General features: G+C 36.8%; 5 protein-coding genes and 1 long non-coding RNA gene across 9 annotated transcripts; 3 read left to right on the forward strand and 3 right to left on the reverse strand.

The window, feature by feature from the left end:
• Positions 1-180: 180 nt before the first annotated feature.
• LOC143367380 (TBC domain-containing protein kinase-like protein) lies at positions 181-5,111 on the reverse strand. The gene is made up of 14 exons (XM_076809127.1): positions 4,700-5,111; positions 4,356-4,568; positions 4,029-4,278; positions 3,438-3,666; positions 3,088-3,362; positions 2,872-3,018; positions 2,678-2,798; positions 1,991-2,152; positions 1,747-1,924; positions 1,463-1,669; positions 1,133-1,392; positions 885-1,012; positions 642-804; positions 181-550 (listed from the first exon to the last, which is right to left on the reverse strand). The coding sequence occupies exons 2-14, from the start codon at positions 4,558-4,560 to the stop codon at positions 443-445; spliced, it is 2,433 nt and encodes an 810-aa protein (XP_076665242.1). The 5' UTR covers positions 4,561-4,568; positions 4,700-5,111; the 3' UTR covers positions 181-442.
• Positions 5,112-6,402: 1,291 nt separating this feature from the next.
• LOC143367479 (serine/arginine-rich splicing factor 7) lies at positions 6,403-9,508 on the forward strand. 3 transcript variants are annotated; one of them, XM_076809324.1, is made up of 5 exons: positions 6,410-6,560; positions 6,671-6,834; positions 7,028-7,407; positions 8,706-8,936; positions 9,208-9,508. In XM_076809324.1, the coding sequence occupies exons 2-4, from the start codon at positions 6,826-6,828 to the stop codon at positions 8,929-8,931; spliced, it is 615 nt and encodes a 204-aa protein (XP_076665439.1). In that variant the 5' UTR covers positions 6,410-6,560; positions 6,671-6,825; the 3' UTR covers positions 8,932-8,936; positions 9,208-9,508. The 3 variants fall into 3 exon arrangements, with proteins under 3 accessions (XP_076665441.1, XP_076665439.1, XP_076665440.1); XM_076809325.1 differs by having other exon boundaries at positions 6,412-6,560; positions 6,760-6,834; XM_076809326.1 differs by lacking the exon at positions 9,208-9,508 and adding an exon at positions 7,829-8,247 and having other exon boundaries at positions 6,403-6,834; positions 8,706-8,846.
• On the reverse strand, positions 8,669-9,210 carry LOC143367480 (uncharacterized). The gene is made up of 2 exons (XR_013085043.1): positions 9,052-9,210; positions 8,669-8,958 (listed from the first exon to the last, which is right to left on the reverse strand). It is a non-coding gene; the product is annotated as an uncharacterized LOC143367480 (long non-coding RNA).
• A 941-nt stretch (positions 9,509-10,449) lies between the features above and the next one.
• On the forward strand, positions 10,450-14,581 carry LOC143367477 (uncharacterized). The gene is made up of 3 exons (XM_076809322.1): positions 10,450-11,623; positions 12,483-12,826; positions 13,211-14,581. The coding sequence occupies exons 1-3, from the start codon at positions 10,794-10,796 to the stop codon at positions 13,771-13,773; spliced, it is 1,737 nt and encodes a 578-aa protein (XP_076665437.1). The 5' UTR covers positions 10,450-10,793; the 3' UTR covers positions 13,774-14,581.
• A 195-nt stretch (positions 14,582-14,776) lies between these two features.
• On the reverse strand, positions 14,777-22,171 carry LOC143367478 (uncharacterized). Of its 2 annotated transcripts, none has more exons than XR_013085042.1 (6): positions 21,733-22,154; positions 20,886-21,205; positions 20,389-20,783; positions 19,602-20,319; positions 18,559-19,535; positions 14,777-18,506 (listed from the first exon to the last, which is right to left on the reverse strand). XR_013085042.1 is itself a non-coding variant. In XM_076809323.1 (6 exons), the coding sequence occupies exons 3-6, from the start codon at positions 21,192-21,194 to the stop codon at positions 19,485-19,487; spliced, it is 1,473 nt and encodes a 490-aa protein (XP_076665438.1). In that variant the 5' UTR covers positions 21,195-21,205; positions 21,733-21,857; positions 22,037-22,171; the 3' UTR covers positions 14,777-19,484. The 2 variants fall into 2 exon arrangements, 1 of the variants encoding a protein (XP_076665438.1); XM_076809323.1 differs by having other exon boundaries at positions 14,777-19,535; positions 21,733-21,857; positions 22,037-22,171.
• A 240-nt stretch (positions 22,172-22,411) lies between these two features.
• Positions 22,412-23,881, forward strand: Spase22-23 (Signal peptidase complex subunit Spase22-23). Its single transcript, XM_076809095.1, has 5 exons — positions 22,412-22,715; positions 23,049-23,122; positions 23,293-23,381; positions 23,460-23,563; positions 23,652-23,881. Exons 1-5 carry the CDS (start codon positions 22,573-22,575, stop codon positions 23,779-23,781), a joined length of 540 nt encoding a protein of 179 aa, XP_076665210.1. The 5' UTR covers positions 22,412-22,572; the 3' UTR covers positions 23,782-23,881.
• The last annotated feature ends 2 nt before the right edge of the window (positions 23,882-23,883 follow it).

Here is a 23,883-nt window from a genome sequence, read left to right on the forward strand (position 1 = left end):
TTATTCAAATATATTTACGCGAACATGAAGCTAAGAGGAACTGAAGCATTTGCTCCGAAATTCCAATGTTTCGAATTAGTTTCTATGACTACCATTTCAAGTGGATTGCAGGGTATATGTATTATCCTACGCGATGTAATAAAGTCACAACCCTTTTACTTCTGTAACGTATGTCTCGTGCTCAGTTATAACAAATTTATTAAAAAAGTATTATGACATTTAATAATAAATCCTTATGTAATAACAACGTTTATAATTTGATCACAAGTTAAGTGTAACGCAATGAAATTAATATGTACAAATTATATAATTTTTAGAATATAACAGATATGCGATATATCTTATACAAAGTAAAATCATAGACTTTTGAATATTACATATAATTTTAGTAGAATGTCTCGTACGGTAAAATTCCAATCTCGATAATATCCACATAGTGCTTTTAACGGGCAGCCACTATAACATTCGGAGACTTTGATCGTAAGGCGTGAATTCCTCCTTGTAAAGAACAAACTCCCATAACGCTGCATCTTACAAGAAAATCTGCAAACTGTAGAGAACACTTCGATCTTAATACTGTTCAGTAATGATAAATAATTTCGTGGTGATATTTCTCTTTTTCGTGGTGATGTAATATTTACCAGTGCGTTATTCTGGTCGTGTGGCCCAATGATTACCACAATACTGTTTTTATTCTCGGACAATGGCTTTGCGTGCGGTCCAAGAGTTTCAATTTGAGTTTGGGAAAGTTGTACACTTGTAAATGGAATGTTAATACTCCCTACTACAGCACCTCTTTCAAATCTATTTAAACAGAATAATGACCATGTTCATTTGATTTCAAGTTGATCTGTGCTTTCTGTTCAATAAGGTGGGACACTCACTGTATATTATTACGTACGTCAACAACTATTAATCTCTCAGGATTATTGTGTAATAAATTCAGAAAATCATCGACACTAATTCTTGGCATTCTCTCGGTGTCCGGTTCTGGTTCAGGCCAATCTATATTCTACAACACAGCGCGTTACATGGAAGCTTTTAAAAGCACTAACAAGGGAACATCTCGAACACGGAAATTCAACAAATTTCCCTTCCCTTGTAAGCAATGTGTACAAATGTGCGTTTATACCTTTGGTTGATTAAACTGATGCTTTCTATAAGTAATACTAGCCGGTGTGTTCTGGTACATCGTCATAGAATCTTTAACGCATAATTCGATGTCTATTTCGGGAAGATCGGAAAACAAAAGTATGCACTCGTTGAAGCCTGAAGTTAAAAGTGAGTCGCGTAATTGTTTTAATATTGTTAAGCCGACTAAAAGTGGAAACGAGGAATCTCCTAGTAAAAGCTTATCCCATAAATGGAGTATTTTGTGAAGTGGAAATACGTCTGAAAAAATAAGAAGTAAAATAAATACATAATTCCTCTGTGACTCAGACATTACTTGTACATAGCTTACGTGAAAACATTGTTAGAAACCACGGTATAGCGAACAGTTCGGGTACAAAATTAATCGATCGAAGATGATTAGCTAGTTGAGGATCATGAAACGCTATAATCTGTGAGAATTTTCCTAAATATTCTTGTATAACCTCAGAGTTATCTTTCAGAAAGAATTTGTGAAGATATTTTGGTATAAATGCGGAGAGGCATTCAAATGCCCTAGCTACAATGAAAATACTATGTATTAAATTGAGAAACAAATGGTATACGGAATCAAGTATGATATACTTAGTCTATCACCTTCGTTGTTAAAATTCAAGTAAAGAAATGGGGCTGTTAACGAATCTAGTCCCTGCCAATAAACGTAATGAGGATTATTGCGAACCCAGGCTTTCAGCAATCTTTGTAATCTCTCGTGCCCAGCACCGGATGATAATAATTCACTGTACTGATGACATCTTGGTATATCTACCTCTATCTAAGAAATGGTTAATAAATTAGAGCATGAATATAGAGAATTCGATACAGTTTTCTAACAAGTTACCTGTCGATCTGTATGAGTAGGTGTCTCTTTATCGATCATATCATAACGTTTCTGAATGTCACCAGTGATGCCAAGTAAGGCTGCCCAAACGGCTCCTCTAACAGGCGGAGGTATATCTTTGTGTGCTTCTTCTATAATTGCGTCCCGAGTAATCGGATAAACCTGAGTTACATTATAATTACGCATAAATAAATGTAAGAGATTTACTAACAAGGAGACCTTCAGATTTGGCAATTTCAGAAAATTTTAATAAATTTTATTAATTTTTATTTATATTTTTTTTTTAACTTGGGGAAATCTTCAAAAGGCACCCCGACTCCTTGAGAGGGGAATTTCCTGGGGCGCCAGGGTAGTGTCGGATTTTTACCCACTAAAAACCTATGGTCACTATGAAATTTTTAATAATTTACATGTAAATATCTCCATTATTAAGGCCTATTGGCCGAAACGCTCGGACTCCTATTTATTTATTTTCGACATAGATCGAAATCAAAATTGATATCTATCACATGGTGTCTTCCCCTTGTTAGTGTATGTGAAGGTCTGCACTCGGACATTAAGTGAAGACCTTCACCTACACTAAGTATAAAATTTTTCTGAAATTGCCAAACCTGAAGATCCCCTTGTAAGATTATAATAAAAACTTAGTTATCCTAAAAGTTTTAAAATTTGGTGCAGAATAATTACTTGTAACAATCTATCATACAAAACGATCCTATAAAATTGGTATTCTGTATCTCTCTCTCTTATAATTAAAGGTAGTTGAGAGGCAGCATCTGTTAAATCGTCTTGCGATTGAACACGCATTCTGTAAAAAAATTGGTGAACAGCCGATTAAAATTAGAAAGGAAAACATTTTATACCCGCCGCATTGTACTTACTGGTTCGTTAACCATGGATAATTTGCTATATACGGAATGTGAAACAAACGTTGGCGCAGCGTATCAAGAGTGACTTTAACTACACGCAGGTCAAGTAAGCCTGCCGTGTCTCTGCGGCCAAACATTTGACCTAGAAGTATTACTAAACTAAAAGGGAGATTAATAAATAGCGTCTTTAGTAAAGGGTTAAACGGTTCCCCGATACTTTATAGTTACTTTGGAACAGATAAAATTGGTGGTCTCGATCTGATGAGTCCCTGCTTCTTCAATTCCACAGTAATGTCTCCACCTGCAAGCTGCCATAAATAGTACAATTCATCCATCCTTCTAGTAATAACATTTTTATAAAGACTCTCCTCTTTCTCTTTCTCAGCTTTCAACAAATATTCCTCGAATATCGGCAGTTTCAATAACTCCTCTGGTATTTTACGGTTCAATGGATGAATTTGGAGACACGAGTCTATAAACTCCTTTATTTTATCAGGCAACTCCTAGCACAGTAATAAATTATTACTACTATAAGAATTAACGAGAAGCTGTAATGTAGCACTATGAAAAACTACAACCTTGTAAGTATTATAACAATTATTTTCTCTTGCAAGGCGTTCAAATACAGAAGTTTCACAGTGTATTAAGCTAAGAACTTTTCGCAAACATTGAGATAATTTCACACCTGGCCATATGGATCTACCTAATAATAATTCAGCAATAATCATACCCAAGGACCAAGAATCCACTTTCGGACTGCTAACACCAGCACTCAGAAATACTTCAGGTGCTGTGTACTTTGGATATCTATAAATGCAAACAACAACCTTTATGCCCTGCATTTGTTCAAATCTTTTCTAATCTGTCCGTTATATTTCTAGAGTGCTTAGTCTAATACTGTGCGTCTACAAGATGTCCCAAGAAACTCTAGGGTCCAAATTGTATACCCCTAAAGGCCCAAGTTCGTTAACACAATTGTAGAGGTAAGGCACACTTATCGTCGCTATTAGCCAACGCGACAACATCGACGAATACAAAGAGAGCGAAGGAGACACAGACAGTGTGAGCGAATGCGAACGAAGAGCCCTTCTTGCCATTGTGCCATTTCGAGGACCATCTTCTCGTTGACGCACAGTATTTTAGTCAATCGATTTTTTACTCATACATACCCGATTGGGAAACATACGTTTCTCCCGCTATCTGTCATGTAGTACAAGCCAAAATTGTATAATTGTACATTTCCACTCTTATTAATGAGTATATTATCAGGGCTCAGATGTCTGTGTACTAAATCTAACGTGTTCATACAATGCAATCCTAATAAGCATTGAAATGCTATTTTTATAATATCATCGGTCCCTAAGTTCTCTTTACTGCTTAACGGATCCCCATTGTACTCGGTGACCACTACTATCCTTTCTATAAAAACAATGAGTTTAGTTATACGCTGGTGTAAGACAGCCTGGATTACTGTAATTTATAAATATGACTTTTACCATGTTTACTTCTGATTATATCGAGATAAGTCGATAGATGTGGATGCTGAATAGTTTTCAGGAATTGTGATTTACCATATATCGTTATTGAATTCGGCGTAAGGGGTAGACCGTTACTACCACAAACTTCGACTGGATGGCTTTGCGCGAAGAATGTCATACCACCAAAACAACGCTCTTCATTTTCTAAAAGTGCTGGGCACATTTTGATCCCTACGATTAACGCCATTATTTTATTAAATAACATTAATACAAGGCCGCGTATTTTGCATGCGAAGAATTCAACAATCTTACAATGTGTTAAATAAAGCAGAAAAATATATAATTGAAGGGGTTGTACGTACTTAATTTATTAATACGTTTTTATGCAACTTTAAAATATATATCTGCAAGTATTTATATTATCAGCCACCCAGCAATACTTGCATCAACCACTAATTATACGAAACATATATTTGGAATTTTCTTAGATTTAAATTTCCCCATGATTGAGTCATCTGTAATGATCATTTGTAACACAATCCAAATTATGGATCTGTCTATCAGCTTTGTTATAATAATGGCACTGACTCCTGCACTGGCGCTACAGAATCAAAATACTGTCAGTAGCCTGCTAGGGTCTTTATGCAATCGCTACCAGAGGTGTAAGTATTACCCATACTATTGCCACCTTCCTTTCCAATAGTGTAATGAAAATAGTATACTCTTCCAATCTACCCTTTAAAACTTGACAGAAACGGTGCATAAATCGATAGCTATTCGTGCAGTTAAAGCTGAAAGCGTAGAGTCCTTTTAATTACACATTTGGAAAGAAATATGACAATCTCGTGGTCAATATTTACCCCGCCAGTAGTGAGTGCATAAAAAGCCCTAACAGATTCCCTAGTGTCCGTCGAAAAGCTAGGGTAGATGTCCCCAATTACCGTGCTTTGACGCCGACTTGCTCCCGAAGGAATTAATTACTGACTTCTCTTATTTCAATTTTGCTTGGTGAAAATTTATATCGGTGTTTTAAACTTTTCTCTTTATTAAGGCATTTTTTCAGGTTGAAAATGTTATTTTTCATATTTTTTTAATTTAAATAAAAGAGTACATGTTTTTGTCCCAATTACCGTGCCCTGAAAAATGCGTTGTCCCTATTCTTGTGCCTCCAATTACCGTGCTTTTTGAATAGCGTTCCCGCGGTTAAGTTATGTCTTTCAACTTTGAACTGTCCAAACCATTTTTTGCTCTACGAGAGGTGTTTTTATGTAATTTTAATATGACCTTTTCATTACAAAAGCAAAATATGCAAATATAAATTTCTGTTCACACGTTCTGAGGAACGAAAGTAATGTTAGGTTTAGCAGTTACAGAGGGAGCCGGTGGGCACCAAGGGGCACGGTAAATAGGGACAAGCGTTAAATTCCTGTCCCCATTACTGAATTCACTTTAAAAATACGAAAACGTTTCAGAAGTTTTGCTATTTTTCATACAATTTGAACCTTTTATGATGTAATAATCATTAGTATTTTACATAAGTCCAAATCATGATAATTATCAATTCATTCACTTCTGTAAAGTATCTTCTCATAAAGAAATCTTCGTATGCATTTGTGAACATTTTTTTACTATGCTTTAATTGTTTAAAAATGCAACCTTCTCGTTTGTAACACCTACATTAATAGTTTAACTTAATTAAAAAAAATTCTTTCCTTATTTATTTATGCGATTTTTTTGTACGGCTTTAAGTATAAAATCACGGCAATAGGGACAGGGCACGATAATCGGGACATCCCTAACGAATTCGGTATTTCGCATTGACTCTGTGCTGGAGCCAGAAAATTACTTGGATTAATTGTTTCTGATAGAGACGAAAATAGCTCTATTAGAATCAACCAATCCAAGCCATTTTCCGGAACCAGCGCAGTCAGTGCGAGATACCGCATTCGCTATAAGAACGGCCGAACGGTCCGGCATATCACTAGACCAGTGGCAGTCTGGTAGTTCAATACTTCTCCGAGCGCGTTGGCGCGAAAATGCGTCGCTGCCAGGCGGAGGAGTTAATTTCATTTGCAGCATCGTGAAAGTTATCTCGAATTAGCTTCAGTTCTACCAATATAATCATTCATGAGATATCGTTACCTGCTTTTTACATAAATTAAACGAATAAATTCGTTAATTAGGAGGTCGCGGCCTCGTTTGTTTAGAGTCGGTTGATTCGGAGTAAGAACAGATTGCATATAAGTCATTTTTACCTGAAGTTGCTCTAGTTACGCATGGTTATATCGATCAGCTAAATATTTTTAATCGATTGCGATTATTCTTTTAAACAGTTAAAAACTGGACTTTAAGAGTCATTCCCTATGTTTCGGCGAGATCGATGCGTGAATGCAAAACATTGACGTATAATTTCTTTCTGTAGAATGTAAAATTATTTGGATATTGAGCAGCATCTCGTATACACTCGTGTTCAATAAATTGAAGAGCAATGAATAAGGTATAATTCTCCTCAATATATCCTCTATTACTCCCCCGAAAAGTCGTACTTGAGTAAGAAACTTCTTGGTCCCCAGCTAAATGTTTTAATATCTTGCCCATCTCACGAGCGTAGATATATTACCGAAATTAAATGAAATTATTGTTCAGCATAATTATTGATGTGCATAAGCTTGTGAAACGTATCTTTGCAGATGTCACGATATCCTTCAGACTGCAAGGTCTATGTCGGAGATTTAGGAAGCAGCGCAACAAAACAAGAGCTAGAGGACGCTTTCTCTTATTACGGATCTTTGAGAAATGTGTGGGTAGCTAGAAATCCACCTGGGTTTGCTTTTGTGGAATTCGAGGACGCTAGAGACGCCGAGGACGCGGTCAGAGGGCTCGACGGGAGGACCATATGCGGGAGGCGAGCTCGCGTCGAGCTATCCAATGGGAAAAGATTAAGAGATAGAAGTTATTTTAGAAGAGGCGTCGGAAGGCTATTTCATCCCGAGGACAGGTGTTATGAATGTGGCGAAAGAGGCCACTATGCTAGGAATTGCCTACGTCATAGAAGTTCCCGTAGAAAGCGGTAAGTATATTACACCTGTTATGTAGATTCTTACGGCATGCAAAGAAATATCGGACAAGTAAACAAGAAACATGACATTTACGGTGTACGATTCGATTGAAGAAACGTACGCTTAACTGTACAATGCGACTAATATACAAGAGCAAGCTTTGTATAATGGTCGAATTTAAATTATATAGCGAGCAGAGCATTCCATAATGTTAATATATTTAATAAATTATTTCTAAATATAACGGTATAATTTATTTGTATAATTTACTTTGTTGAATTTCGTATAGATGATTTGTTTAAGTAACATACAGAAAGTAATTTGCGTACGTTAAAGAGTACTTTGTAATAGATAAGAAGATTCTATACGCTAAACAAAAACTGGTTAAAGGACCGTTAATGATACCGATGTAATACTGCCCGTTATTTATAGGGGATGCGGCTGATCAGGCACACGTACGAGAAATGTGTTGCTACTGAGATTCTCGCGAGATTCGCCTTGGGTTCACTTTCTGACACTGCGTAGTTACAGCGTAGAGCGTCCACGTACTTCGGGTTTCCTTCTGCATTCTACGAGCTAAACAGGGAAACGCGGCCGATGGAGTGGCTAGTTCTACGCACGATACTTCCGATAACCATTGACATCACCTTAGAGTGAAAGTTTTGCACGTCCAACGGTTGCGGTGCCCCGTGGTGTTCTTCGCTCGTCTCACTGTTCGTCCGTAAACGTCCTAGCCACTCTTCGTCCGTACATCTGACCTTCGCGTGATTTCATCTGTATAAGTGATCGTCCTTTCTGGCATTACCATTGCATACTCTACAACTGTCTACTATAAGCAGCTTCGAAAGATGGTATATAAGCAGAACAGTCACATATATTTTCAACAAAAACGGATATGATTGTTTGCTCGATTCAGTACGATCTCATTGGTATAATATCATGATTCACAAGAAGCACAAAGAGGCCAGACTTATATATTGGCATTTAAGCAAACGGGAAAGGGAGTTAATAGAGAGTAGCCTAGATAGCGATAAGTCATGATTATTCAGAAAATGATTACACGTACTAATCGCTGTGACTGTAATATCGATTTGAGTGTAAAGTAAATTATCACATTTTTCCTGAATACTTGTCACTATTTTTGCAAGCCTCACGGTTCCGCGAATCGTCACTCGTCGAAAGAATACGAAACGTCACCTAATATCATTAATATAGAGGAATTATTTCTTGAGGCAATAAGAGAGCGAGAATAATTAAAGTTACAGGCAATGGTAGTGTAAGCATCGTTTTAATGCAACGTTTATTACAGATCCCACTCCAGATCTTACTCGCGATCTAAATCGCAATCAAGATCGCGCTCTCGTTCACGGTCAAGGTCAAAAAGCAAGCGTTCAAGATCTTCGTCGCGTAGCCGCTCTTGCAGTAGAGGCGGCTACAGCAAAGAAAAGATTCAGAATAAACGGAGGTCCAATTCCAAGGATCGTAGTCCCCGCAGGACTAAATCTAAATCAGTTTCTAGATCTCGAAGCAGGTAAAAATGGTACGTACAAATCTATGGACAACTTTTCACTGACTCACCGTTTGTCTCGCAAAATCAATTACTTCGAAGCTAATTTTCTTTAGTCATATATTTGTTTCATATAGCGGTCTCTAACGAAGAAATTTATACATGTGTACCTATACATTTAATAAAACCCAGCGAAGTGACATTAATCTGAATATATTCGAGTTGGCGATTTAAAGATATTCCGCATTTAGGCAACGCTCATAGAAAGTGTAAACTTTTATTCTACTCGATGCTTTTATTGCAGAGGACACATTTAATGGAAGTACAAGACGCAGTTTTCTGAAGCTAATAAATAAAGCTATAAGTATTACGTCCAATCTTGGAGTATAATTTTTTTTTTTATTTTTCTTGAATAAGTTACACCAAAGTGCATTTTTTTCTCAGTAAACAACATATGAAATTTAAGAGAAATAAAAGTGTTCCTTTCATCCATATTCAATTTATATTTTAGTTCTGTATTTTGACGAACAAAAGTCCTGATACACTGTATCGTTCAACTATGTTCACTGAAATTTGCATTCAATAAAGAATTTTTTAATAACGTATATATGTAATGTACGTTGAAACATGTGTCGTTTTAAAATATTAAGAGCCTGTCGCAAACCAAATTTAGAAACCCCAGATATAATGGGCCTCATTTCCGGGGCTAATGCGACTTGCACGGTTTACGGATGCAAGTGCACGCCACCGCATACGCAAGGAATGCTTACATTCCTAAGAACCGACACCTATGTCCGCGCGACGGATCGCTGGGAAGCGAGGGGAAAGTTTAAGAAGTGGGGTAAAGAGTTACGACCAGGGGATCGGCGATGAAAGGAGAGGGATAGGTAGCGATGTATGCAATTCCCTGTATACATGATCTTTTGCAGCAGCTGCTGAAAAGCCGCGCGACTTGCTTGGAATGCTTTTTGTGCGCATTATCACGCGTGAAACGTGTTAAAAAAGTCTTGCAGGTCCCTAACCCAACGTATTATTAATTCATCACTATATGGACACAAATTCCTCTCATACTATGCTTGCAACACTAAAAGACATCGGTAGTCGGTACTAGTAAACAAATTACTTAAACGAAAACATCCTATTATTCTTAGGAATCGTATTTCTCTAATACAAAATTTTGAAAAAAATTCCTTCCTTTACAAAAGTCCAAACTAAAGAACAAAGCGAAGGAGGCAATTTTTGGAGGAATATTGCACGAGAAGGAAATGCTATTTTCGTATTAGAAATATTGATAACAGGAGAAAAAAGGAGGGTATAAAGTATAAACAGGCTATTTGCCCGACATGCGTACATAAATCTGGCTCAATTTAAATACGCAGAGCACTCAAAAAAACAAGTAGCTTCGAATCGAATTTCTAGGGTATCATCGGATCTACAATGAATTCCTCGAATGCGCCACGCACAGTAGGGTTTCGAGAAGTGGGGTAGGGAGCAAGGGTGGGGAAAGTTAAGAACAAGTTAAGGAGAGGGGAAGCATAGAGAGATCCGCAGCGACGCTTCGTAAGCACGGGCAGGCTCATTTGGTTTTTAGTCACGTATTCGTGATTCGTCGGTCCGTGTGTGAGTCGTTCCTGCTCCCGTATTCACGCATAGGGCATTCATAACTCGTACGTTGCTCATATCTCGATCGTGCAGTTGACAATTCACACGATCGCCGAGAAACGAATGACCAAGCAGGTGTTTCGAGCGGACAAACGAAAAGAAAAGTCAGAAGACAGCGATGACTTCGGTAAAGTAGATCACGGTGCGAGACTATCCTCCTGTTAAAAGGCGTCCAGCCAATTACGAAAGAATCAGGCTCAATTAAAAGGCGGCCAGCAAATCGTCGCAATGACTGCCGCGTACACGAACGATCCCATAAGCCAGGAGCAGAGCGCAGAGAAGAAGACAGCCGCGTTAGCTAGCAAACCGCTGCACAGCAAGAAAGAGCAAACGACGCGCGAGGAAAGTGCAGAAATTGCTTCCACGGAAATGATGAAGCTTGCAACAGGTGGCCAGGACCAAGAGGAAATCCCCGTTGATCAGGAAAGGGCATCGCTGTGTATATCGGCTAACACGTCGGCGTTCGCCGAGCAAAAGGATAAAGATGATCTGGAATGCGAGATAGCTACGGAGAATTGTGAATTTTCGGAGGGAAACGGGAATGCAGCTACGATCGACGATAACGAAAAGGCGATTATCGACTCGGCGGAAATCGAGCAGGCTCAAGTGTCGATCGACTGTGACGAAAGTGCAGCGAGATCGTCCGCCGATCCGACCGTATCGGCGAGGATCGAGGCATTTCTCACGGAGAGTGATTCCCAAAATGCAACGTCGGGAACACGTGGGGCCGATCGTTCTCCCACGAAGGACGATTTCACGATGCAGGAATTACAGCATTCCATCGATGGTGTCGCCACGGAAGCGACCAATTTCCCGAACGGTTTCGAGGCTCGCAATGGGTCGGCGGAGGGTGCAGGTATACGAGATGCCGCCGAGGAAATATATGATCCGGAAAGCGAGCTGAACTTCCACGAAGCTGTGCGGACAGGGGACGCCAAGTGCGTCGCTGCGCTTCTTGCAAGGGACTCCGTACAAAACCTGGACGAACCGGATTGGAATGTTTCGGGCGATCCACCCCTGTTAGTCGCCGCCACGAATCATTGTTTGCCCGTCCTTAGGTAAAAAATATTGAGAATATTAACGATGGATTATATATATTATCGCAATGCGCGAAATCTTTCGTTTCGCGCAATGAAATACTGTGATACTGAAATAATTCCGTTCTCTAATTAATAAGGGCGAGAGCCATAATCACGGGAATATATTTTTTTCAACTTGTTTTTACGAATACATATCGTTAAAATGATTTTTCGGTTCGTTTGATAATCTGTTTTTCGAAACCTAATTTTATTATAAATTAATACACCACTTTTTAAAGAAACCACGCGCTGTAAATGTAGATATTTCTGGAAATTTATTATGAACCATTTAGTTAGAAGTGATAGAAATTTAGTGTGCCGTAGAATTTGGGATACTTTGCGAGTGCCTATGTAAGTCCAGCGATCTAATTTTATCGATTTTATATGGAATTCTAAATTTGACCACTCAATTTCGGTGGGGAGTTCGCTGACGTTGTAAAAAATTCCGAACATTGGAAATCGCCGCGCGTGAAATAATCCGTGAAAACCGTTTTCCCTTTACACGCTTCGTGTCTATACCTTCCTTCCCATATTGTAACCAGATGTTCAAAAGACACACTGCTCTTGAAATTCTTTCAAGATCGTGGCCCGCGAGTTCACACGACCGAAAAAACATTTGCCCGCGGAACTTAATATTCGGTTCACTAATCTCGCGAAGAGTAACGCGATAATTTCGCTCCCCAACAACAAGTTTAATATAAAAGTACTATTATCGCAGGTTGCAATTTATAATAATCGTAAAATTGATTTGCATTTCTCGTCGAATACTTCCACAGAAGTATTGGAAACTTGGGGAAGAATCGATGGAAGGTAATAATTAAAAGTTTGTGGTTTGTAGTTTACTACTTGCGAACGGATGCGATCCAGCTGTGCGTTCCCCTCGCGGCGAGACGGCGCTGCACAGAGTGATTTTAAATGGAGGGCCAGGGAACGTGTTACAATTTGTTGGCGAACTTCTGAAATACGGTTGCCCGCCGGGCGTCAAAGAAGCCGGCGGTGGATTGACTGCGTTACACATATTAACCAGGCAATTGGCGCATGCCCAAGGATCGAAAAATCTCCACCACAACTTTGACGCGGCTTTGAAGACTCTTGATTTATTAGCGCGCGCTGGCCCTGTTAACGCGAAGGATCACCAAGGCCGCAGCGCACTCCACATCTTAGCGTCTTCCACTATCTTTGGTGCAGTCTCATTTAAACATGCTCGATGATATATGGATACAGTGCTTGGAGCATTACTTTACTTTCATTCCTTTCCTTTTACAGTGTAATATTACATTTTCACTTGGAAAAAGAGACCTTCACGAACACGCGCATCCGTCCATAATTCAAATTGAATTTAAATTGCAAATAGACTTGAAATTTCCTACAATCGCATTTTGAATGAAAAATTCAAATTTACTTGAAATATCGAGCGTTGAAAAATAAAATGAAGAAACCGAGATGGTTAAACGTGGAGTTTATTAAGTAAAGTCCCTTTTGTAAAGTAATGCTTACCATTCGGTTATCCTCAGTCTTTTTCATTCCCGCGAACCAATGAACGAAGACAAAATCGCCTTCTTACAGATAACAACCACAGAACAGAAGTGGAGTCGTTGATTGAGACGCTGTTGGCTGCTGGCGCGGACCCGGCGCTGAAGAACGACCGTGGCGAAACTCCTTTGCACGAGTGCCTCGAGTGCGGCGCTTTGAACACCGCGTTTTTACTCATACCGCACACACCGGCCGGCATAATGTCGCGCTACGGCGAAACCCCGTTGCACATTGCCTCTAGAAAAAACTACGCCGACATGGTGGCGAAATTGCTGGAGCATGGGGAAGATCCTAGCGTGCAAGATGCCGGCGGGAACACGCCGTTGCATCTAGCTTCGGCGAGAGGCTTCCACCAAACCGTTTCTTTATTAGTTACGTCGCCCCTCGCCCAGTTAGAGAATCTCAACACCGAAGGGTTGACTGCCCTTCAAGTAGCCGCGGAAAGCGGCTTTGTCAATGCGGTGAGGCTGCTGCTGAAAGCGGGCGCGGATCCAAGTCAAACAGTGCATTATTGCACGACCACACTCCACCGTCATCCCGATATCTCCGTTCTAATAGATCACGAATTGAGTAGACGTCGCCAACTCGCCGCCTGATCACTTCCTGCATTACTTCCCTTTAATAGATGGACGATTTAGTAAATACAATCAAGATCTTCCCGCAACAATTCGAAGTAACGTAACATTTAATAGAGAATTGATTTCGTTCAAGTCCAGTCCACTTTGTCGACAAGTCAATTATACTGCTGGCTATGTTATTACGAACTCTTTTTGTGCTACTGAAAGCGAAGGATTAGAAGTGTATGAGATTGAAAAGTTTAGCACTCATTATTAATGTTGCTACTTGTCCTTTTAAATGAGACGGTTGATTGTGTTGAATCATTATAGCTCCCATTATTTTTATACTAGTGTAAAGAGCATTTAATATTTCTAGGTAATTCTGATAGTGTAATTTAAAGAGCGTCGACACGACGCCTGTTAATTCCCCTGGAGGATGTGCGAAGTAATTTCATCCGTTCAATTTAGGTACTAAAATGCGTTACGTGAAAGATTGCGTAATCTTGTTTCTGATTGGTAGTAAATCAAGGTCAACGTTTCCATTTATGCAGTGGAGTTTTGAAACTCGATTCTGGGGTACTCGGAAATGCAATTTAATTTTGTTGGACTCGTGTGAGTTTCAATTATAAAATTCATATGGGCTGTGTATACCCTTTCCGTTATTGAATTATAATTATTAGTATGTGCTTTCTTGCTCAATGTGGTCTAGTGTTCAGTTACTTGAAACTAGAACAAAAATAATTAAAGCTACATGAATGCCATGATTTCTGGCTGTGGATAAAAGTGTATTTTAAAGACTGTGTGATACTGAAATATACATCTGAAATATAAGAATATTATCGATTTACGTAATTTCTTATTAAATATACCTATACGCATAATCTCTAGTTAAATATTTTATAATGCTACTTTTTTTTTAGAGAAATAAGTACACAATTTGAAATAACATGGCTGTATATTTTATACGATATACACCAGTCGTTATAGGGATGGAAATAATGGAATCGTAATGTTTGTTTGGTTATTTATACGTACAAGTATGTATAAAACGATTTGAAGTCAATTTTTATTGAAATATAACTTGACAATAATGTAATACATGTAAACAAAAGTTGCGTAACGACTTCAAAGTACAGAGTTCAAATTGCGGATTTCCCTCAACGTAAAAAACATACAAAAATAAATATTTCAATATTTTGTAAAACATTAATGTTATACCTTCTAATTGCAGTGTAATGTCGAGGGAAGTAATGTAACCAATATCTCATTCCAACAATGTACATTATTAATCCTTCGACTATCATGTTTTCAATTGAAAATAGAAGTGCCAATACCGCTTTAGTAACAAGTGCAAGTAAATCCAAGCAAGAGTACTCTAATTTTTATGAACAAAAGAAACTGCTAACAAGAACTTGTACAGAGGTTACATGATTAATTATTAAAGATGAAGGTGTTCAGCACGTGCATCCCGCAGCATACAGAGTGAAGTACAAAATTTATAGAAATTTAGAAACGTGACTTTGCACGGAAATTATGAAATGTCATATTAAAACGATTTTGGTTCAGTTTTGAGAAGTTAATATCAAGTTATTACGGACTTCGTGGCCTCGATAATATTATAAATCATTATTTCATCATCCCAAAATTTAAACAAACTGTAAAATGTTAATCTGTCAATTTCTTTTTCTGCTCCAATTTCGGTGGTTTTAAAATTTATATTGTAATTATGACAGTCGAAGAATTAAATATTTCACAGCCATCGCGTTCAGTAATTGCACGTTCAGCGTGCTTGCCTAATCTGTCGTTGCGCCACACTTATTTACAACTTCATTCTGCCGATGCATCGCAGCGATATTTGACATTGCGCATTTTCATAAATTGCTATGTAAAAATTGCTCCATTTCCTTTTGTGTATGTGACCTCTACAGAGTCTAATGCAATGTTCTTTTTAAAAATTAATTACAAGTTAACTTCTTTCAGTTCTTTTAACAATCTTAATCTTCTCTTTTATTCGATAGAAAAATACGTACAGTATAGTATAATAAACTATCACAAAAACGTACAACTCTAGAATTTTCCAGGAAAGTAACATATCTTTTTCTGCGAAACGTAAATTCGTGAACGTCACATTAGATTTTTAGAACACTTTTGTACCGTACTGTTCTAGACTCTTTGTGGAATCCTTATTGAAAAAAGAGATTTCTGTAACTTCTTGGAAGTAACGAATTATAAACATTGGCCTGATATAATACTGTCGTATTTTAAAACGAGAATAAGTTTATATATCTTTGTAATAATACAAAACTAGTATCTATATCATACATAAACGCTCGCACGTTACATTACTTTTACATTCGATTCAATGTATAATTCTATAGTACATCCGTATCATGCACATATAGTGAAGCGATGCTTCCTAATCATTTCTCATTAACTTAAGACCTCTTTAGCATCTTGTACTAGAATTTTCTGGTATTTTAGAATCATCACTAATTAAATAAACTCCTCCTTTGGCACGCTTCAGTATTCTCAAAACTATTATGTTTCAATTCTATTATAATCGTGGAAACATTCTGTTCACTCATTCTTGCTCGCAACATTTCGTTTTTCATCGGCAATATATGATTCAGATTTTCACTAAAGCTTAATACAAAATGCGTAACGCAATACAAAATTTTATGTAAATTTAGTTCTCTTTCTTGCGAATATCACACTGTCATTCTTTGATGCATGAAAATTGACTATTGTCACGCATAAACGTTATAAATGATAATGATGTAATAAAATAAATTTTTTTAAACATCGAATATATGTCACATGGATATGTGTGAAACAACTTAAGTAAGCTGTATTCGTTTCTTGTTTATTATTCTCAATAACATTTATATACTTTGAAAACTTTGTTTCCTTCTGTTCCAAGAATCAATTAAACTTTGATGCTTTCTTTATCTGGTTTCAAATGTATTTGATGCACTTCAAATTGAAGCGAAACGTAAATTATAAATATTTCATGATAAAAAATATGTAACGGTAAAACGACGCTTGATCAGAGAAAAATCAGAGTTGGTACATGGAAAATGTGTCGGAAAGAATACAGCTTACAAAATAATGCTATCTTTCTTCACTTGCGCAAACTTTGCAATCGATATTAAATTATTTGATTGATTTAAATGTAATTGAACGATTCTCAAATATTTTTAGGAACATTATTAGAGCATGTAAGAATGAAATAATTTGAATGAGATTTTAGATCCAGTAAATAATAAAAATGAATTCTTTGGCTTTGGAGATATGGCTATTTAAATACACATTCGATGCGTATAATGTGTAATTATTTGCTAAAATAGCTCCTATGATCTACGTAACGCTACCGTGTACTATAGAAACATTCATTCTTCCATATAGGCCTGATGATTTTCACGTAACATTAAAAGTTGAATACAAAGCTCTAAATATACATGAACTTGCAAGACGACGGCTTTTTGCAAGTGTACTCTGTATTCTTGTTATGTATATCAAACAATGATATAGGATTTGTATATAAGGCCGTACATGTTTCCATATAAAATTATAATATAATAAAGCAGAATGTTTTAGTGTTTTATATTAACTTATTCACTACCATTTCCTATTAATACAAAATATGTACAACTGTGAACAGCTGTAACAAAATTTCATCCCCATCTCGACGCGATGAAAGCAATATAAAATATTATCGATAATTATCAATGAATTATACATATAATCTGTAGAAATTTTGTAACAGTTCCACTTAAGTCTTGTGCTGTAAGCGTCAAAACTATAGCAGTAAATATGTCAATATCATGAGACAACACATAACGATGCACGCGCAATTTTGCGACTACAACTTTTCTACTATCGCTCTACTACAATATGTATTTAAAATTGTACTCGTAGCATGCAACTTTCTTCCTAGAAATAAAAATAACTATATATTCAATACACAGTCTGTACTTTAAAAGAATATAATCTAAGAGCATTGCGATTATTTCTCTAGTCTCGTCAAGCAGTTTTATATCCATGTACGAAATAAATGATCTTTCGTCATATTGAAATACTTAACATCAACGAAAATTATATTCTTAATATCGTAAAGTTAGCGATATACCATATTTGATATTCTATTTCGAATGGCCCCTTTCAAATGTTAACAGCTTATGATAGAAGAAGGCTAATAAAACTGTGTAGTAAATATGGTGCAATGCAAAATTAAAGTTTAAAATAATTGCACATGTTACCTTATACTTCGGATAATTATTAGAATATTTTTACAATAGAAAATCTGTTCACTAATTTAGCACGCAATTTTAGACGCTAAACTATAAGTGTAACAATGACAATTATTGCTAATAAAAGAAAGATATTAATGAAAATGATATTGTATATTAATTAAACGCTATTCTATGAGCATAATACAAAAATCTCTCGAAAAATTTAATAAACTTCTTTCTGTACAATTTAATAACCACCGTTAAATTTTAACTATGTGAAATATTGCATATGTGCGTTCGATGATATATATCTTCGAGAAAGAAATAGCTTCTATTCGCGAGAATTTAACATTCGTATGTTGCGTAGATAGATCTACTTTTTTTCATAAGCATATTAGGAGCTATTGGAAGAGAAAGTTACCTAAATTAATGTAATTTGGTAAAAATTCAACTACCAAAGCAATGTCATTTGCGTGTGTGTTTCGAATGAAGTAACATTGCTGTTTTGCAAATTTAAAGACACTCGCAAACAATTATTTTCTGTTCGCGCGATAAGTTTGCACGAATTGGAAAGATTCTAAACTTACGACACTCCGCATTCTGCGCAATAAAATTGCTCAATGATTTTAAAACTTAGCATACATTGATAAAACTGTTTGTTGTGCTATCATATAAATACACGTATTGTGTCATCTGACATGTATATTAAATATATGTTCTTACTATGTTTCAACAAATCGTTTGTAATTGTATACAGGAAACATGTTAATTTCAATGAGTTTGTACTTGTGCGATTTAATTTGTAACGTAAATAGTCATAAAGTATATCTTGTCAATGATAAAATATGATAATGTTTCATTAGAATTGTGTACTTTAAAATCTGTTTAAGAGCAACAAACTTACATAACTGTGTGCGTATATATATATATATACATGCAACGTTCCACTATTTCTATCTATTATTTACCAAAATCACTTCAAAGTAATTTATAGCTTTTTATCCGTAGTTAGATTTTAAGTGATTACTTTGGAAGTAATCATTTAAAATTGTATACATCGCCATCTTTATTATGCCATGTCATGTATATACTTTTATACTCTTACTTCAATTAGACTATTTGAGCCTCATCAATTCCTATAATACAGGAAAAATTAGGGCACTTTAGCTTCCAATTCTCCCACAGGAGTCAATGTAAAAGACCATTCCGTCTACAATGTTCTATAAACACATTTGTATATTATATAAAAATGATTTCCGCTTGTGCACTTCAACAGCACTTCGAAAAAAAGGCCTATCCTTAAAAATACTGTGATGTACCAAGTGCATTATGCAACTTTCATGCAACTTAAACGCTAGGTGCTATAAGATCGCTAAAATATATAAATAATTCGCGGAGAAGAAATGATGAAGCAAAATGTCTGAATTAAATGCATTTCGCTTTCGCGCGCAGTGAATTTCCGTTCGATGAATATCACGCGAGAAGTATGCAAATTAATTTAATATCTGTTCTTTGGCTTTATGTCGCAGAATGCTCGATTTTAACGAAAGGGTAAAGCAGATTATCATCCTATAAAATATAATGAATATTCATTACGCAGGCACAATTTATGAAATAAATTGATTATTCACTTACAGATGAATTACGTCTACAAGCTGCTAAGTCGCTAATCGTAGAGTTGTGACGTGTCTTTCTCGAGCCCTCGTTATCATTTACAAGATTCGGATTCACCGAATGGGACAGAGCAGCGGTCTTATCGAAATCTATCGTAGCATACCCTTTCTGCAGCTTATTCGGAGACTCTGGAGGAGACGCGGTCAAATTCGCGGGGCCGCCTAATGGTGAATTGGCTGGCACATCTTTCGTATCCAGATCTAACACAGCGTAGTTCACTTCCCTAATTGGACCGCCTGTAGGCGTGGATGGAGGCAAAGGTGACTTCTCCGCTACGGACACCCCGGAAAACCTTTTTCTCAAGCTCTCAATTTCACTTGCTTCTAGATTAGCGTAACAATGTCTGACGGCTTCGTCCGCGTCAGGTTGAATGCAAGGCAACGGCGACGGTCGTGCCCTGGCACCAAACGATTCTGTATGCTCTTGGCCAGGACTTATATTCATGTAAGCGTGCCCAGGCTCGTTGGTTTCAGTTTTCTCTTCCTTAAATGGTATCGTTTCGGAGACACTGTGTGTCGGAGACAATGGACTAACATCACTATTAATATCTACGTTCATATAAGCCGCTGCTGGGACCAGTGTTTTGGTTTGAGGTGCGACTTCTATATCTTTCTGCATAGATGTCAGTTCTAGCGACGTCGAGCCATTATCAGGTACAGAGTTAGTCACTGTACAAGGTCTGGGCAAGGATATAAAATTCTTAGCGTCGAATAGTGTGTAGAATAGAAGCAATTACAATTCCACTTACCTCTGTATTGCTCTTCTAAGGCTTTTATTGTTATTATGTTCCATTTCTAATGGCGGTGAAGACAACACTTCTTCGTTGACGTAAAGCGAGGACGGATGCGGCTGAGGGAGCGCTGGCGGTGGTGGTGGCGGCAGCACAGGAGGCGGCGAAGGAGAACCCATAGTTCCCTGGGGTGATATGAGGCCGGTGCTACTTCCCACGCTACCTAATCTTCCAATTCCATTCTGTTGGCTATGAGCGAATCTAGGACCCATGCGATTATTACTCCTATTTAAAATAGGATCCAAATAATTAGGCTCGACTGGTATTGTCACTCTTGTCGTCACTGTCGGACCGGGATGAGAAGCGACTGGAAGTTCTCTGGACATTGTGTCATCCCCGCTGTTATTGCAAACCTGAAAATAATAACTCGCATCAAACGTCCATCTTTCATTTCGAACATTTGGTTACTCTTTGCTTACAAGATCTTTAACAGTTAAATACAGAAAGATACGTACCTGAATATTAGTTTGCACAAGATTAAACAAATGTGCAGCTCGGTGGCACTTGAAGGCATAAATGCCCGGTCCAGTAGAGCACCGTCTACCAGATTCAAAACTAAAGATCTCGGCGTCATAGCCGTATCGACGCAAGCAACGCAAAGGCCATTTAATAGGCTGTTTACCCCGCTGGTAAAGCACTATATCCGTCTCCGTGACTTCCAAGCGTCCAGGTGTAATTAAATTACCTAAGTCATCTACATTCATCACTTGGAAAACATTTGGATGTAGGTCATTAATATCTGTCCGACTATTAACACAACCCATTCTTTTTTACTCTGAAACAGAGGAAACAAATAAAGTTAATTCGCACATGGAATAACTTCGTAACGCATTTACTGCATTCTTGTTAAATATATACTACAGCCGTTAGTTTTACAACTTAAAATTCTAAGATTAACATTAATCTATAGGATTAAATGTTAAATCCTTTAAGCTGCAAATATTCTTTAAAAAAAAAAACACGCAGACAATACTTCGAGTAAATAGAAACGGAAAATCGTTTCGCAACTATACTGACTACACAGTTCCTTGTAAATAATATTATTATACCTGTCATCTATTCGTAAGACTTTATTCAACGAACAGTTTAATTCGTTCGTAAGTGTAAGACGTGGGTCTCGATGATAATAGAATAATAGAGAAACAAGGAACATTAAGCGATATTAGAAACAAACAATTCAGACGAATTTCACGAAGGAAGACGTGATTGCCAGTTTCGGTGGTTCGTCATTAAATTAAGTTGGTGCCCCGAAAGCGAAGCAGTCCGTAGAAAATGATTCCTCAATAACATTTGCATACTTACCAAATGCGACATATCCAAAACATTTAACTCGTTTCTGAAAGAAAATTACTTATCCCTTTGCAAACAATAAACCTCACATTCCACATAAACACTGTCGCGTACTAATCTGCACTTCCTTGAAGTTGCTGCAGATCAGAGAGAAAAGAAAGTAAATAAACTATTCATTGCGATCTGAAATCATAAGTTATATATATGTATGCGCTATGTTTCTGTTATTAATAGACGAATTTAAATCATTGATCAAATCTTCTATATTTTACTAATTCATTATAAATAGGTATATACACGCCTTTATATGTATTACCTACATATATGTATGCATCTATGATCATAATTACGAAAGGGATTAATTAATCTTTAGAGACCCGAAATGTTTTTACGATTCCTTCAAAATAAAGCATTTGAAGTCTATTTTGTTATATCTCTCTACTTGTTTGCTTTAATATACTACTGACCCCAATGGCAACGGAAACAAGAGTAGTATGATATAAATATATAAGTTGCAAGAATTGCTAATGGAAGTTTACTTCTTCAAATTTTTGTTCAACGAGAAATGTTTATATTTCCATAGAATGCAAACGACAAATAAATGAATTCATTATATTCAAGTATGCCGCCAATAATGTAACTCGCAACTGATGCTGTATTTGGGAACACTTCGTTCGAATTCGCTTATTTTCGAACGCCAACCCGGTGATCCGTCGTGTCGAATTGATGACGTTGAGAACCAAAGTTGAGTGGATGATGATTTCAGTCAGAATCTGTTGATGCATGATTGGGCTAATTGATTTGCTGTATTAAAGTTTCGTATGTTCTAACCGGCAGTTTTAAAGCGTAATAATGCATACTGTTTTTACGCGTTGTAATTCTATTCTGGCATATACATTAAGCATTTCGGCGTGCTTAATGTTTTGCTGCTTTCTCTCCACTGTATTCCTCGATTACAGAGCAAATGCAACATTAAATACCGTAAAAGTAGTTGTGTAAGTATTGCGAATTTGTTCCAATGGCTACTGCAACTATTAGGTTCCAAGGAATTTCATATATTCATTTATTACTTTTGATTACAATTTATTCATTTACCATATTGAGTTTCAGTTTACTACCAGATCCCTTTCTGTGTGGTGTGTATATTTTCTAAATACGATGAAAAGTATTTATTTCAGCTGAACCACTTTATGCTTTACATTTTACCACCTGAACTATTTTAATAAAATATCTGGTATAAACGAATAGAAGCATGTATTTCATATTCATTTCAGTTGATGCAACATGCAATTAATGTGCTTAGTAATCAATAATATTTTATTTTGCAGAAAGAATGTACCAGATTATAGTGCATCAAGGGAAAAGAACGATCTGGGTTATTTAACATTTGACTTACAGACTGATATCCTTTTTCATTCCGGAAATATTTATTGATATATTTTGCTTACTATAATTCACATATCATTTATCTTCGAAACTTTCCTTAGATAAGTTATTCGCGATGTAATTAGAAACAAACTAGCGATTTTAAACTTTTAGCATAAAATATATAATTTCCTTACATAGACACACATCTCACCCCATTATTTAACTGGAATGTTAAGCAACTATTTTTGTACCTCACAGCTGAATATCAAACAGAGAACAATGACTTCAATCAGGTAAAATGCAGACAGTACTGTTTACCTTCTACTAGTTCGCAACTTGACGCATAAACTGAACATCTCCTTTCATTTTAGGTAGTATTGTGGGACAAGATAGTGCTCCGTGGCGACAAAGCTGTGCTCGATTTTAAGAATATGAACACGAAATACTATTTCTGGGATGACGGTAATGGTTTAAGGTAATGCTCGCCATTGTCGATCAAGCTGTGCGCACAGAATAATACAAGAAACTGTGTAATTAATTTTTATCCATTTTCTTTCTTTCAGAGGGAATAAAAATGTAACGTTAACATTGTCATGGAACATTATACCAAATGCTGGACTTTTACCGAGCATCAACGCCCTCGGTTCTCACACTTTCGCATTCCCTTCAGAGTATACCTCGTTGCGTGTGTAATATATTTGTACATGTGATACATCTACATTCATCATAAAGCCAATGTATAATAAATGTAACATTATGTTTACGTATTATTATTGAATGTTACTTTTAATTACT

The sequence above is a fragment of the Andrena cerasifolii genome, chromosome 3 (genome assembly GCF_050908995.1).
Source record: "Andrena cerasifolii isolate SP2316 chromosome 3, iyAndCera1_principal, whole genome shotgun sequence".
In the NCBI taxonomy this organism is placed as follows: domain Eukaryota; kingdom Metazoa; phylum Arthropoda; class Insecta; order Hymenoptera; family Andrenidae; genus Andrena; species Andrena cerasifolii.